The sequence below is a fragment of the Columba livia genome, chromosome Z (assembly GCF_036013475.1).
Source record: "Columba livia isolate bColLiv1 breed racing homer chromosome Z, bColLiv1.pat.W.v2, whole genome shotgun sequence".
Lineage (NCBI taxonomy): Eukaryota > Metazoa > Chordata > Aves > Columbiformes > Columbidae > Columba > Columba livia.
The window spans coordinates 77,664,924-77,681,357 of NC_088642.1; the positions used below are offsets into that span (position 1 = coordinate 77,664,924).

At 40.2% G+C, this 16,434-nt stretch overlaps 1 protein-coding gene across 7 annotated transcripts in view; it reads left to right on the forward strand.

Annotated features, from left to right (window-relative positions):
* Positions 1-16,434, forward strand: part of ATG10 (autophagy related 10) — a 113,527-nt gene that overhangs the window by 73,679 nt on the left and 23,414 nt on the right. For all 7 annotated transcript variants that reach the window (XM_065046452.1, XM_065046451.1, XM_065046453.1 and 4 more), the window contains 2 exons: positions 6,577-6,703; positions 14,401-14,498. In XM_065046452.1, coding sequence (XP_064902524.1) covers positions 6,577-6,703; positions 14,401-14,498 — 225 coding nt within the window. The remainder of the gene's footprint in view (positions 1-6,576; positions 6,704-14,400; positions 14,499-16,434) is intronic.

Below are 16,434 nucleotides of genomic sequence, written 5' to 3' on the forward strand. Positions count from 1 at the left end.
GACTAAGATAGTGGGGAGGATTTTGTGACTGCATCCAGAAAATAAATCCAATAAGGTAACTTCGTTACTCTTCAGAGCTCTTTTGTTATCATCATATTGTCTCATTGGTCACTACTGGTGGCTGCGCTGGAAAACACATGGAGGTTGCTGGTTTTCCCATGTATACTTCACATAAAAGATTCCAATTTGTTAATGCTGCAATATAAAAATGCTGCAGCTGATAGCAAAAGCATTTGTACACTATTTATCTTATACTTAAATTATTCAGGAAGATGTCCATATTTGTATGAGGTTTTGCAGGTCATGATACAGTGGTCTAAGTTTGATTAGAGCCTATAAATTTTAGCATAGTGCGAATACTTAATACTGAACAAAAAAACTGATGATCACTTAATGCAAACCAAAGTTCTCCTACTGTATTAAAGTAGTTAAAAAAAAGTGCCAGGATGGTTTTGAGGTTCTTGTAAGTGTTGTCTGTTTGTTTTTTCCTCAGCATGTTTAGTTTTGCAAGGAGATTTTTTTTCATTTTCTAGGCGTTCTTGCAATTTTCAAGTAATATTTTGTTTTGAGAGTTGAATCAGGCAGTTCAGCCTTCATTGGGTCAGCCCAAATGCTCGTCTCCTGCTGTCCTTCAGCTTACAGGGATACCTGAGCTGGTGGTGGGGTTGTGAGGTGGGTCTGGTCCCCTCCTCTTCCACGGGGGTTACCTCTCTGACCACCGCCATACCCAGGAAGATGTGCCAGGGGAGGTTCAGGATGGACATTAGGAAAAGGTTCTTCACCCAGAGGGTGCTGGACACTGGAACAGGCTCCCCAGGGAGGTGTCACGGCCCCAAGCCTGACAGTGTTCAAGAAGAGACTGGACAACACCCTCAGACACACAGTGTGAACTGTGGGGTGTCCTGTGCAGGGACAGGAGCTGGACTCGATGATCCTGGTGGGTCTCTTCCGACTCAGCACATTCTATGATTCTGTGATTCCATGCTGCTTGTTCAGCAGCATTTAACCTCATTAGTGTTTATAAATATGTAAAGGGTGAGTGTCAGGAGGATGGAGCCAGGCTCTTCTCGGTGACAACCAATGATAAGACCAGGGGCAATGGGTACAAACTGGAACACAGGAGGTTCCAATTAAATCTGAGAAGAAACTTGTTCCCGGTGAGGGTGGCAGAGCCTGGCCCAGGCTGCCCAGGGAGGTTGTGGAGTCTCCTTCTCTGCAGACATTGCAACCCGCCTGGACACCTTCCTGTGTAACCTCATCTGGGTGTTCCTGATCCATGGGGGGATTGCACTGGGTGAGCTTTCCAGGTCCCTTCCAACCCCTGACACTCTGGGATTCTGTGAAGGAAAAGGGAGGATGGGATCTGGAGATTCGAGGTCTGAATCAGGGTGGGGGAGGACTTGAGACTCTGCATGGGAGGGACAAAAACCAGCAGCAAAATGACCTGCAGAGACTAGACCTGTGGGGGCTGCAGGCAAAAAAGTGAGACACGGTCCAAATAAATGCGGAGAACACCCAGGAGGAAGAATAAAGAGCGCAGATACAATCTCACCACGCTGCCGCACCCTCCACATTAAGCTGTGTTTTAGTTCTATCTGATGAACACTGTCCTACCATTCAGTTTTCATGCTCAGATCTCCCTGTTTGCCAAAGGGAAAGTGTTGAACAGGGAGGGGATCCTCTCCCTGAAAGCTCTTGTGTTTCACACGGAAGCTCACAGTCGTCTCTGGAGAAAGAAGAAACATTTGTTTTCAACTTTAAGAGGCTGAAATTAACTGTTAATGCATTCCAAGCAGTGAAATCAGGTTTGCTTACTGATGTGGATTGCATCTCCTTTTTCGCTCACCTCACAATGAAACGAGCAGCACCAGTATCCATGTCTGTGCCACCTCTTGGTCCCTTCCCTGCTCCTCGGGACCATTTCGCAGGAGGCTGGTCCACAGCAGGAAAGAGAGATCAAGACAGTGAGGAAAAAGATGGGGAAACATGGGAATTGGGAGAAAGGCAGTAGTGACCTGAGGTCCCAGGAGAAACATGTCTTCTGTTCTTTAAACCCACTTCTCTTAGCTTTTCCCCCCAAGAAGGGCATTCCAGGACCTGCTTCTGCATTTCAGAAGGACTTTGGGCTGAGCAAGGGAGGCTGGCTCAGTCCGCTTCTGCGGGTGAGCTGGAGAGAGGGAAATGTTTGGTGTCAGCAGAGAAAAATCCCTTTCTTTTGATCAGGTAATTCTGTTGCCTTCTCAGTTTACCCAGTCTGTCACTTCCCTTGCTCTTCCCTTTCCTTTGGAGCCAGAGGTGACCTGCCTGAACCCACACCTTCCTGCGCTCCGGGTCTGCAGAGCACACTTACTGCTAAAGATGAGCAAAACATGCTGTTAACTCTCTCCTGCTGGCAAATTAACTCATGACCAGCGTTTTTTAACTTGTCTTCTTCATCAGGAGGAATAAATATAGTGCAAGTACGTTATTTTGCCTTTAGAATGGTATTTCTTGTCTGTTGACTTAAATAATTTAGCATTTTTAAAGGAAGGAATCAATTTGTTTAGGGGATACTTAAATGTTGGGAACAATTTTACATCAAATAAACCTAGTGATAATTCATTTATGATGGAACTAATATAATTAATTAGGTAGTTGCTGCTTATCTTTTTTCTAATACATACATTGCTTTTAAGCATCTGCTCAATAGTCCATTATGATAGCATGAGAATGATTTTACGTGCGAGCAATAGAGGAGCAGATGCTTCCTGATGACAACTTCCCAATTTGTTTAGGAAACAGTCAGTGAGTCCTGGATTCACAGTTTTAACTTGAAGCTTGGCAGGCGTTCCAGCAAATTTTCAAGGCAGAAACAAAAAATAGAGAAATCAAATCACTCCTTAGGGTTTGTAATGATTGCAATTTGGTCAAAACACCTTTTTTGCTAAGTTTTTTTTTTTTTTTTCCTTAGTGCAGGTATGTTTGTTTTGTTTTTCCAAGATCTAAGGAAAATTATGCATTTGCTTTGTGATGTGTGTACATGTGTGAATGTTTTGCAGCAGTTAGGAAATCTTCTGAAGTTAAAGTTGAATTTAATATTGTCTGTTACGGTAACTAAAAGTCAGCATTAGCTGTAAAAGAGAACAACAGTACACATAAAAAAGGAAAGTCAAACAATTACTTGAAGAAAAAATTTTAATAGGCTATCATATAACATAAAAAATAAAGTTTTTTGTGTTTTCTTTTTTCTTTACTAAATTACACCTGTGTTTTATTTTTATGGCTTCATCAGTAGTTGGTTAATGAGTGAAAATAAGTCTATTCTTTTGGGCTGATATAAAACTCTTTGGGGCTCCATGTCTTTGTTCAGCCAGGCATAGGTTTTTGAGTGTTCCAAAGATCGCCTACAAGACTCATTTTCTTCATCTCATCAGCAGAGTTCATCTCATCAGCTAGAGAGATACCATCAAAACTTTCAGGCTCCAAAATGCACTTTTCCTGCATAAATACTGTGCATGGTACTCACAGAGGCTGTGAAGAACAGGATTACACATCAGTGCTCTGTTTTTTTATATAAGAGGTCTTGAAACTGCTGTTTACCGAAAGGAAAGGGGATTAGATGTAGCCATGAGAAGGATTCAGCTATCTGCCTTTGTATGCAGATCACATATACGTTGTGCCCACTTGTCACTAGAAATGGCATAAAAAATCTGAGTATCAGAATCTTTTTTTGAGTAAGTGTAGAAACTTAGTAGTAGATTGTAGTTACAGAGCAGAAGAATGTCAGTTTCAGAGCTTCTTTGAGCTTTACATTCAGCTGAATGCTTGATTTCAGAAACTGCCTAGATGATCAGTCAAAAAAGAGATAAACATCCAGGATAATGCAAAATAAATGTGCCCAAAAATACTCTGCTCTCCAAAAGAGTAAAGCATTGAAGCTGCCTTCCTCCCTTCTCCGGTGCCTCTCCTGCCATCACACTGTGTGCATCTTCTGGAAAGGCCACTGCTGGATAAAATCGCCTCTCTCTGGAAGCAATAGGTTGTTTTGGGAAGTACCTCACTGTCTAGTGTCAGCCTGGCAATGGCAGAAATTCTTAAGATTTCTCAGTGGACATCTCAAGAACAGTGAAACGAGAAATTACCTCCTTTAATTTCCTTTTCCCAAGCCAGAAAACGAAGACAGAAGTTGCTTACCAGCTGAAATCTGTGCTAACCCAGTAAGTTGAATTCTTGATGATGAAGCTGTTCCTAGCTTAATTTATGACTTTCTGAGATAGTAAGTATGGTTTTTATAAACCATGTTTTCCCCAGGGGTGTACAGATTTGAGTACTGAATTTCTGAGTGAGCGTTAACTTGCTTCTTTTCCTAAGTACTAGGAGGTAGTAAAGAATATGGCATCTATATCGTTCAATCTAAAGTCATCGCAAATCAGGTATCAGTATTTATGTAAGGGTATACAGTCATTTTACCCTGATATACAGAAAGCAGAAGAGACAAGTGTATGTATATCTATGGCTTTTTCCTAGAACAACAGTATTTAATATATGAACAGGTAGTCTTTCCTTTTCCAGAAGAAGTATTATTTTAGGGTAAGGTTAGCTAGTGACTAAGCAAAAGGCTAGACCATGATATCTGATGAAACATTAATGTCTGCAAAGCAGTATGATTTTGATTGCAGGAGATCGGTCCTAAAGGCTTCTGTAAATTTTGGTGTAGGTTCAATTCTGAATATGGACTCTTTCCCACCCCTAGAAACTTGAAAGCCGGTCTGCAGTTGTTTTTTCTTTTACCCCATGCTGCTGTTCTTTCTTTTACTGTTCTCACCAAAGCATTGAAAATGGATCCATTTTAAAGAAAGTTCAGCTTACTGTAGAGAAGACGTTTCTATTTTCCTTGAGGGATTTTTTTTTAAATGTGTATTTCACAACTGATCAGAGGGTATGACCCGTGTGAGGAGGAGGAGAACTTGCCTTCTAGTCCCTTACACATTTACAGGAGAACTGGGCCCAGCATGCCTGACTTCACCTGGCCAGTCATGGTCATTGTCCCTTCCGGCATGTTGTCTTCATTATCCCTTCACATACACTATTTAAAACTAGGTTAAGACAGAGAGTACTTTACTTAATGTTCCCTTTCAGTGCTTTAGATATGTTTCCTGATAAGCTAAAATCAACAATTCCTGCAGCTGTCCAGAATTTCCCAGAAACCGTCTGTTCTGTGAGCATCTATGATTTTCTAATTTAATGTCCAAAAGTGTATTTATAGTACCTTAGACCGTAGCTTCTCAAAGTCGGGGCTTTCCATGTCTTATGTTCTGTCCGTGTACCTCAGCAGCATCTCGTTGTCTAGAACACTAAATTTGGGTGAAATCATTTTTATGTGGGCTATCAAAAAACATCTAAAGTCTTTCATGTGTCGTTACTGTTAGAGCTTATCAGTTCTTATATCTCTTCATAGATTGATTCATGGCTGAGTTAAGAAAATGACATAAAAATGCAAAATAGCTTTAAATTTCCTGTTTGTTAAACCAGCGTGGTGTTCAAAGGATGCTGGTTCTGCTTTTCTGTTCACTCTTTTCTGTTTTGCTTGGACAGAGGCAGTAATCCAGCACTCACAGTGGCTTGGCAATAGCCACGTTGTGAAATGCACACCCAACCTGTGGGGCATTATGGTTGCTTAGTTCATGCATGTAAATTTGGAGGTTTGAAAACAGAACAAGTCCACGCCCATAGTGTCTTCTTGGAAAGTTTCTTCTAACATTTAATCTTAATGACATTATTAATTTAATGGTTCAATGTTCAGAGATGTTGAGTTTCGGCAGTTTTTAGAAAAGTCCAAACAACTGGGTGCTTAGCACTGTTTCAGTATTGATTTGAAATTAATAAATTGCAAAGCATGGGAGGAGGTTTATGCTACAACTTGTGTATACCTCAATGTAATAATATCCATCTCTTCTGATATATTTCAAATAGACAATAAACTTTGCTAACTTTACACCTGAAATATACAATAACAGCAAAAAATCGACTCTATTTTAGAAGTATTATTAGCAAAAACAACTTCTGGCAAAAAGACTTTAAAGAAACTGGAACACAGAGATTTTGGTGGATACATTTGATTTGTCTTTTGGCAAGCAAAACCAGATTATTTAAGGATACACTTTTAAAATGGCCTGTACTAAAGGTAATGAGGAGAGATGCAGCTGTAGTCACCTTATTGTACCAGTTATTGTGCCATAAAGATTTTAAAGAGCTTTTGTCTTTTGCCTACAAAATCAGCCGGCACTTAGAAGGACCTCAGTTCTGCAAAGGTTTACATGTGGTTCACCATTTGTGGAAGTAAGTCCCTAAGATGTGTCTGTAGGTTTGGGACTTCTGTGATTTCCTTACTAGTGTTGAGGAATTCCTTCAGGAATTGAAATGAATAGTGCTGCGAAAGGGGTGACTGCCATTATTTCTGTTCTGTATATTTATTGAATTACTACTTTGTAATACTCTGTATATTTATTGAATTACTACTGCAACGGTAGTAATTACTCTTCCCTCGATACAAATAGGAAAATTGATGTATTACTTTGTTTGTGTTTGTTGTTTTAGGAGTCTTTGGATGATTCTCAAGTAGCTGGAGTTTGTGCAACAGAGGAGGTGGTTCGCTATGAATATCACGTCCTGTACTCCAGCAGCTACCAAGTACCCGTGCTTTACTTTAGGGCATGCTTTTTAGGTAAGACCAATCTTCTGTTAGACAAAGGGAAGCAAAAAAATATGTCGGATGCAATAGATGTTAAAACCACAGATTTTGTATTGAATTGAGGAACAGAGTAATGATCATATGTAATAAAAGAGTAGGAGATGAGGCTGTTCACCAGTAAATTTTGTAATACTCCTGACACAGAACTTCAGGACCTTGGAGTAGATGATATCATCTCACCCTGAAGGAGGCTGATCTTTGGCTCCTGGCATCTTGCCTGTGGTTGACTAAAACCACTGGTCATTTTTCTTGTTCTGTTCTTTAAAGCAATACAAAATCTTAAAGCTGCAGGTTTGAATTCTGCTACAAAATAAGAATACGTAATTACAGTGCTTCAGCAGAACTGTGTCCGTTTCTTTGAAGCCTAAATTTGAGCCACAAGGCTGGGGTCTAAATGCACCTTTAAAAGTGTACATTGTTTTCTATTTAAATTTGCTGCTTTAAAAAAATACATATACCAACAAGGCACTGCCTTTTCCTGTGTATGAAAACTGGCTCTTGAAACGCAAACTGATCTTCTTTCCTTTCTGATACGTACACCGTGTTACCCATTACTCAATTGCTACAGCCACTGTGATTTCAGTCCTCATCCTGCCAGGAAGGAAGGAGGAACACAGAGCCTCCCTCCAAGGCCGCTGTTAGTGTCACTTATTTAATCAGCAAACACAGAGCGATCACACTGCAGCACTGGCTGTGCTCTGTTCTTCTCTGCCCGGAGACTCTGTACTTAGGGCGGAGGGACTGAAATCTTCAAATCATTCTGTTCAGTCTCCTGCCTCGTAGCATCAGCATCTTTTGTGTTTTGAATAATCTCCTAACTTTATCTAGATAAAGGTGTCTGGATGTTGCCAGTGATATCTTTTCCATTTTAATTAAAAAGTGGCTTAGGCTGCTTTGAATATGTTTGGTAGATTTAATCACTCTCTGCCTTATATTGTTTAATGGTTTCTAATTTTGCAGTGTTAGCATTTTAAAAGGCACTTCAGATTTAAAATTGAAGAACAAGTTCTCATAGACTCCCTGGTGGAAAGATTTTAGTCTGAGGTGCAGTTTCAGGAATGGATAATTTGGGGTAAATTTTCAAACTGGGATGTGGGGAATTGGGGACATTGCTCTGCTTTACCACCAACAGAACTCATTTGCACACATCCTGCTGCAAATTTATTTCTAGAATTATTACAGGCATTTACAAATGTGCAGCGTTTTGCCTTCAAACTTATTGTGCAGACAAGAAGATAAAGAAAGTTTTGCTGTCAGAGACATATTAACCTATTTGTGGTCCTGAAAAATGTCATCTTGGTTTTTAGCTGAACTAATAGTGCACTGTCTCTATAGAAGAGGATGGAGATGCTGCAGGTCGAGGAAATAGGACACTATTTCTACCGTACTGTACTTTCATATAATTAGTATTCACCATAAGCAGTTAATCACCAGAGAAGAGCTCCCAGAGACAAAACAAGTTGTTTAGCTTGTCAGCATCAGGGAATCGGAGGTGTTGAAACATGACTCCTTATAGCTGGAAGTGGATTTTGCAGAAGCTGGTGGATGATCTAATGCACTGTCGTAGTATTATGTGCCAACAGCTCCCCTTGCAGTACAAAACTGTAATTGTTCCTACAAGTACAATTATGTTTTAAAACACTTCTCGGGAATCTTTCACAATGGAAAATAAGGACTTTTTAAAGGTAATTCCTAAAGTCACCTGGGTTCTCTTCAGCATTTAACATTCTCTTTTAACATTTAACATGCTTTGACTCTTGAAGAGAGAAGATACAAGATGCTGGTAAGAAGGACTTTTCCAGCAACATTTTCAGCTAGTATTCTCTGATTTTAGTTATGGATATTTTACTATTGAAAATTAAAAATTCTGTCTTCCTGCAAGTTATTTGTCCGCCTGTGCCATGCTGCCAGAAGGTCCCACCCTAGGGTTTTCTGAAACATGCAGATGGCAGCAGTCACTCACAATCACTTGAGATATCTGAGCAAAGTATCTTGTGTCTTGTCCTGAACCTGGTATGGGGAAAACTCTAGGTAATGTCCTGAGATTTTAATCCTTGGAGATAACAGTCTTCATGTGATAGGCTCCTTACCTTGTTTCTCAGACAACTAGTAACATTCACTGCATTCCCCATCTGAAGTAATCAGGGAGGAATCTCCTCCTGAGATCTACATCCATTTCCCTGTCTAAATTCCTCCCATTGTTCGTAGATTAAGTAACAGAATCGGTTGTTCACAATTCTCCTGGGGTCTGTTAGTGGACTCCCTTGAATCCTGTCGGTGCTGATCATCACGTTAAGGAGAGCTGCCTGCGGGAGGTGAAGGTGACCTGCAATCCTTTTAGGGTTTCCACAGCCCCGCGCTGCCTCGCCTCCCCCAGCAGCAGGGCTCGGAGCTTGGATTCAAAACGCTGCTTCCTTTCTGGCAGTGTGTTAAGTGGCCATTACACCTCAAGGCCTGCCTAGGAAATAATAATTCTTCTGTTTGACCTGACTAAGTAGTTTTGCTTGTTTTGCAATATTCACTTCCTCACTTTGTACGTTATAATAGCAACTGGTGCCAGCATGTCCAAATCTGCGCTCTTCCAAATAGACTCTTTAAAAACGTCTCTAGAACAACTAAATCTTACCTTTTTCACATTGTGTATGAGTCCAGTTTTCATTGACCGCTTTGTCTCTTGCAGTCCTAAGAAAAAGGCTTCCAAAAGAGCTGCTGGGAAGATTCCCCTGTCATATTCAGCATGGTTAGCATCTTCAGGAGCTTGTGTTGCGAGGACAGCCAGTTTTCACTCCTGTCTGCTAGCGATTGTGCTCAGACATTCTAGATCACCTTTTCCTGCAGAAGGACAAAAGTTGTATTCTATGCTTACCCTTGCTGCTGCCTAAATTGAATTAAATCATTTATTTTCTGGAATGCATCTTTAGACCTTTTTTTTTTTTTCCAGTGAGAAGTTGTATATGTAAGGTAGTACAAGGTAAGGGTTTGAAATTTTAATTGCAAAAGAACTAAAACATTTTGAGAGACATCTGAACCTTTTGGTAGTCTCTGGAGATAGATTTACAGGGAAGATCTTGTTCTGTGCAAGGACAAATACTTCACCTTAAAATTATGATTAAGTGTGATGACTCTGGCTGGAAGGATGTTTGGGAACATTAAAGGATACATATATATACATATATATATATATATATATATATATATATATGAAAGATTTTGCACTACCTCATGGTACTTCCTATATGTCATATATTCCTAAATTCAGACCTACTGAAGTCCCTCTCTGTCAGGAGCTGAAGGCTGTGGTCCTCAATACCTCAGAGAAGTAGGTGTTGTTCCTCCAAAATCAGACTCATGTATGCTATATCTTTCAGAATTCAGAGCCCTTCTTTCTTTCTTTCTGTGGTTTCTGAGATAACCAAATAGGTAGCTGGAGAAATGCATGAACCCCTGCTGATATCTGATGTCAGCAATTAGCCCTCTTAGAGACAGATGGTATAGGCAATTAGCCTTCCACTTCAGTGCTGGCATCAGCCAGATGGGCTGGGCTAGGTCCAGTAAGCTTTCTTTAATCAGCACAGTATTTTCCCCTTTTCTTAGTCTTTAAGATGTCAAGGAACTTTGGTCTTTTCCTCAACTGTCATTGTCTGAAGCTGTACGTTCAAAAACCATTGCAACAACAGTGAGGGAGCAGCAACACAGTCACAGGTGGATGGATACAGGCATCGTTCAGAAATCACCCTGCATGTCAAGAAAATAATGGCTTGTCACTCTTGTATTTTTCCTACAAAGGCAGAGGAAGAATCAGGAATGCCGGCTAAGCACTGAAAAGAAAGAGCAGGACTAACAGGGATTGGTACGGACTGCAGACTAACTCCTCTATACAAGAGTGAAGGAATGGGATTGTCATGTTGACCTGCTCAAAATACATCTAGCTGTCTGACGTATAGATTTGTCCCTACCAAAAAAATGCACGCTCATCAGTGGTAAGAGAGAGAGAGCTTGTAAGTTGGTGTAACTTCCTCCAACCCTGAAGGCATCACTTTCTGTATTCATAACCCTACTGGGCCTGACTGATGCACTTTCCAGAATATAAACTTACTCTTTGAACTCAAAAGCATGTAACCACTATGTCCTTTCTCAGAAAAATAGCTTCTTTTAAGACCGTGTCCCATACAAACTGGTTTTATCATGGCTTTTGACATAAATAAAATTCAAGAATTTGTATAATCAGATATTCTCCTAAGATGTAAGGGTATTTTTTCCACTGTGGCAATGGTTTCTTAAGAGTACTAACACCTAATACTTATTTGGAAAAATGTGTGAGAATGAAGCCTCAAAAGAAACTGTACACTATTTCACCAAAAGTATCCAATAACCTTAGAAATCTAAGAAATTATCAAAAGCCCTCAGTAAACATCAAGAAAACAGAATACAGCAACATGGGAAGCCTGAAAATTTTCCCTGAAAATGTATGTGGTATTTGTATGCCTAAAGAATTTCTGCTCTTTGCAGAAATTAAGATGCCAAGTCAGCTGGGAGCTGCAAATCATGTGTAATCCTAATGCCACACCTTGCTGCTGCGAGGGAGCACTCAGCCGTCTGCTTTTCAAATACTTCTTGTTAGTGGTGGCATAAATTAGTTAACCCCATGTGGACCATCAATAAGTTTTCTCAGAAAAGTGTGTTACAGTCTACACAGTTCAAATAATAAAAATGTGAGTTTGTGGTAGCAAGGCGGTAGCTGTTCTTGCCTGGCAATTAAGGCAGGTGAGGTGGTTGATTGGAGTCGCTAGTTAATTAATGGCAGAGACAAAAGCCACACTTAGAAGCTCCTGACTCCCACCCTTAACCTCCTTTCTCTTAGCAAAAATCTTAGTTGGTTGCTTCCCAGGCTGCTTTGGCCTTTCTTGCTGGGTAGATGTGAGGTCGATTGCGTAAGAATCTGTGTTTAGCAGAGCCTGCGTTAGTACTGATGATCTGGTGACTCGTCATGTCCCAGACTGGTGGCATTGCAGGCATGGAGCTTCAGAAAAGGCACAGGAGATCTGGCATGACCCACAAGCAGCTATTTCCTTTCGCTGTCTGTAATTATTTAATGAGCTGAATCATACAAAATGTACATATAACCGCAAACTTTCACTTCTGCCTGCACGCCCGCTCCCAGCTAGACTTGGGATAAGACTTGGGACAAGCTGCAAGCACCTCAGCAGCTGTTGCCATCATGGGTGGATGGTGAGTAAATGGTTGATGAATAAATGGATGATGAATAAATGGGTGAGTCTGAAGCCTCCACCTCCCTCTCCTGCCACTTCTTTCAGCTTGATGCTGCTGCTGCTTTATTTCTCTGCCTTAACTTTTTGAGGTCAGCTCCGTCATGGGGAAGAACAAGAGGAGAAGCAGAGAGGCTGTTTGGCTCAGCAGGCGCCTCAGTGGCCCCTTGTTGCCAGCAGCAACAATTACAGATGCTCTGTCAGCCCAGCTGGGTGTTTGAGGTATCAGTGGGTTGCGAGAACGTGTAACAGGGCTGCTAAACATGTGAAACCTGGCAGACCTGGGAAAAGGGGTCAAAAAGGGCCCAGAGATTACAGATGTGTGTTTTGTGCGAATCTGGGAGCTCGCGAATAAAATGGACCCGGTTATATCATCCTAAGCATGTGACCACACAAACTGAGGAGCTTTAAAATATGAAACACACCTCTAGCCAGATTACATTAAATGTGTCCTTCTTTTAAGATCGTAGTGTAGTTGTTTAATTTTGTTTTATTTCACTGGGGGAGAAGCTCTTTCAACAGATTCTCAGTCCTTAGTCCCACAAAAGCGGATGGGAAAACTGCCCGTCCGCCCCGTCTCCATTTGCAAGCGTCTTGCAGTTCCCATCTGTGTGGCTGAACCCTCACATCTATTTTAAGTGTTGGTAACTTACTCTTTCCTGCTGCATCTGGCCTCCCATCTTCTGAGCTAGTCAATTAAATAAGAATTTACAGGAACACGGTACTTGGGAGTGTGTATGAAAACTTACTCACTTTAAAAAAACACGCTGAACACAAACTCGTGTAAAACTTAGTGAAATATATTAGAATAGTGCAGAAAATTAAAAATGTAGTGAAATTTAAATCCAAGCATATTTCAATATATAACTGCATAATCAGAATGCCCAGCTAATTTTTTTTCCTGTGAAGGATTGCAATTACTCTGTATTAACTATTTAAGTGTTTTATTGTGTGTGATCTCACCCCGTGTGAAGTGAACCTTTCAGTTTGGATGTATTTGTACTTTATTCTGAAATGAAAATAAATCTATACTGAAATATTATGGACGATATACTGCTTCTCATACATGAAGTAATAAAATCCACGAGGTAAAGATGAAACTTGATTTTAACTATAATATGATTAATGCTTCAATAATACTTGATCGTTTCTGTAAATGAGATTAATGGTTAAGAGTCAGAGTAATCCATTCCATGTGTATGATCTGAATTTGCTGAAGTGCTACTATAAAAATTAGAGTGTACAGGACAAAATCTAGAGCGGCAAATCAAATTTTGCATTAGAACATGCATTGTCCTATATTTTACATTTGGACTTTGGAGGCTGAATGGAAAACAGAAAATTACAAGTACGCATGGCGTCTCATAAGGCCTGTACACAGATGATCTCAGCGTAAATATGTCCTTCTTAAGTTAAGTTACACTCTTGTAACAAATTCTTTAGGAAAATTTAGACCATCTCTGGTGTCTGACAAGTCTCATGTCCATGAGGTGGCACAGTATGGCTAGCTCGTATGCTGTTACCCTCCCAGGTACTTCATTTGCCACATGCTTTTGCTGTATGGCACTTATAAGTTCAGTGCTTTTTAAATAAATATGTGCAGAAAATAAGATAGGCTATAGGCAGCTGGTTTTCACTTATATCTAAACATGGCATTCAAATGTTAATCGAGTGAATAAATCCTGTTCATTTTACAGACATGAAAATGTCAGTAGAATAAAGCTATTTATCACAGGATAATAGTTTCTGACACCTAATAAATGCCAAGATGAAGCTGCTTATTGAAAGTATATCAAAATATTCTGTTGCTGTTTGCCAAAACCAAATACTTGGGAAAAACTGACATGCTTATTTTCTAAGTGGTTGACACCAATATCTTGGCATAATTTTAACATCACGACTAAAAACTTAATGCAACAATGCTATACAAATTCAGCTCAAAAAATAAATATGAGCATGTGGGTTGCTAAAAAATAGTAAACTTTATGTGCAGAATTTTATTCCTTAATTTTTTTCCCCTCTCACTGTGAATTTAATGTATTTATGTAAGATAACTGTTCATGATATTATTTTGTGGTATTAAATTAATCTTACCGAAGCATTGTTTTACAAAATTAGTTTAACTTCACACCTTACAAACAGAACAGTAAGTTGTTACTCTCAGGTGACAGAGGAGAAAGCTGAACAGGGAATTTAGGCTGGTTTTATATGCACCTTCAGTCAGGATTTGAGCCATGCTGTTTCAGACTTACAGGTCCAGAAGTGGCTCAGTCGCAGTTTGCTGTTATTTTTTCCTTCTGCTTCCTTGTAATTGGTATTTTCAGATTTACGTTTGCAATTCTGTACTAGATACAGCGTGCTTAAGAGCTTTAACTGTGAGTGGTTGTTTCCCCCTCCTCACAGATGGAAGACCTTTAACTCTGGATGAAATATGGAGAAGTGTTCACACATGCTACCAGGCTCGTCTGCTGGAGGGGTCCTGGGACACTATTACACAGCAGGTGAGAAACTGCTGGCCCTTTACAGAATTGGTGGATGCAATATAAGCCCAAGTCCTCAGTGGCTCTGTTCCCCTCTTGGACACACGTGGAACGTATAGAAATCTATCTGAGGTTGTGCTGAACCAGCTACCAACAATAGTTTTCATCGATTTTGAAGGATATGTAAATGTTCACCCTGTAAGACCTAACGTGACAATGTCTCTTTTTTAAAATACTTTTCCAAAGCCAATCCTGAAAACTCGGGGCAATTTCTGAGTAATCATAGATTAGGATAAATACAAAAGTAGACTTATTTATGTAAGTAAAACACATTAGTGTAACTTTTCACAGATTGTCTATTAATCAAATTACCGAAAAAGACTGTGTAATTTTCAATTTTAAATAGACTTGCAATCCCTAGGATTGAAGGAGAGAAAATTGGTCTCTCGATCAAATACTGTTATTGCTGACAAATGTCCTTCAGAATCAGTAGTTAATGAATGCCGCATTTTACAAGAGGAAGCAGATTGGTAAACTGTGATATCACTGCTATCACTGCCTTCTTTAGAGCTATTAAAATCACTTTTATTTAAAGTAGTTGTAAAGTCACCAGGTGATTTCAGCAAGCATTCCCAGACTTGAAAACAGTGACACTTGTTCAAGGAAGAGCGAGATACAGTTCAGAGCTGAGTTGGTTGCTCTGGTTTCTTCCCTCGTCTCCAGGTCTCCAGTGCGAGTTTGGATGAAGAATGGAAGCTGTCCAGGTGTGGATTTTTTATCATCAGACAAAGATACTAATGTGTCCTTTCTTCCTCCCCTTTCCTTCCTTCACTTGTTGATTTTAGCTGTTTCCAAGTACACAAGTCTCTTACCACAGCAGCTGGCACAACAGGGATGTAACCTCAGCTGAGTTCTACAGGCGTTTCTTTAATTCAACTAATACAATTTAATTGCAGGATGCTTTTTTGTAGATGGTACTCAGTCATGGGAACACAGGGAGTATTCATGTTTTTGCAGCCACGGACTATTATTTATATTATAATAGCTCCCTGAGAACCTAACAGGCATTGGTTTTCTGATGTTTACTGTGCATGTCTGAATTCCAGGTGTGAGTTTGCAGATTCTCATAATACATGCTTTTATATAAAGTATAAATTACTTGTCTACTGCAGAATAAAGATGAGAAAATCAGGTTTTAATAAAATAATATATTATGGTAGCAGATTACTGATTTTCTGCACAAGTACTGCAGTTCAGTTTTTTCAGTAAAGTTTTATGATTTATAGCTGAAGTTTCAGATCTGTAGCTAAATCATTACTGTTTCTGCGTAGGGAGGCAGAATATTCAGCCAGCTTTACCTTCCCTGCGTCCACCTTCTTGCATTCCTGGCAGACAGAGCCCAGTCGCCCTGCGGTCAGATGCTGGGTATCCTTTAGGGCTGACGTCTCTGGTGTTTCCCACAGAGCTCTTCTGGCTTGTGGATCGTTTATAGTCCCACCTGCAAAAGCGTAGAGGAGAGTCTGCTTTGTGCACTGCAGAGGTGGCGAGCCTTTTCTACGCTTGCATTATGCTGTGGCCTGCAGCCACGTTCAGGCTCCTTTGGAGAAAGCTCAGTCTCTTTCTGTTCACCTGCAAAGCACTGCTCTGTATAGGTAATAAATCATAATGCATTACTGCTGCGAATAAAGCCTAAACAATAGGTTTGGAATGTGTAAAATCAGAGTGGTGGAAGCCAAAAAGTAAAACCGGGTCAATCCCACCCAGGGATTATTTTTGCCTCTTAAGGAACAGTAAAGTAAAGATGTCCTGCATCTGATAACTAGATGTGTGTGAGATATATACAGACAAAGGCTTGCAGAAACAGATTTTATGGGTGGTAAAATGTGCAGAGTGCTGAACCCGTTGTCTCTGTGCATCGTCTCCAGAGGTGGTTCAGCTAGTGTGAGTCCAGTGACAA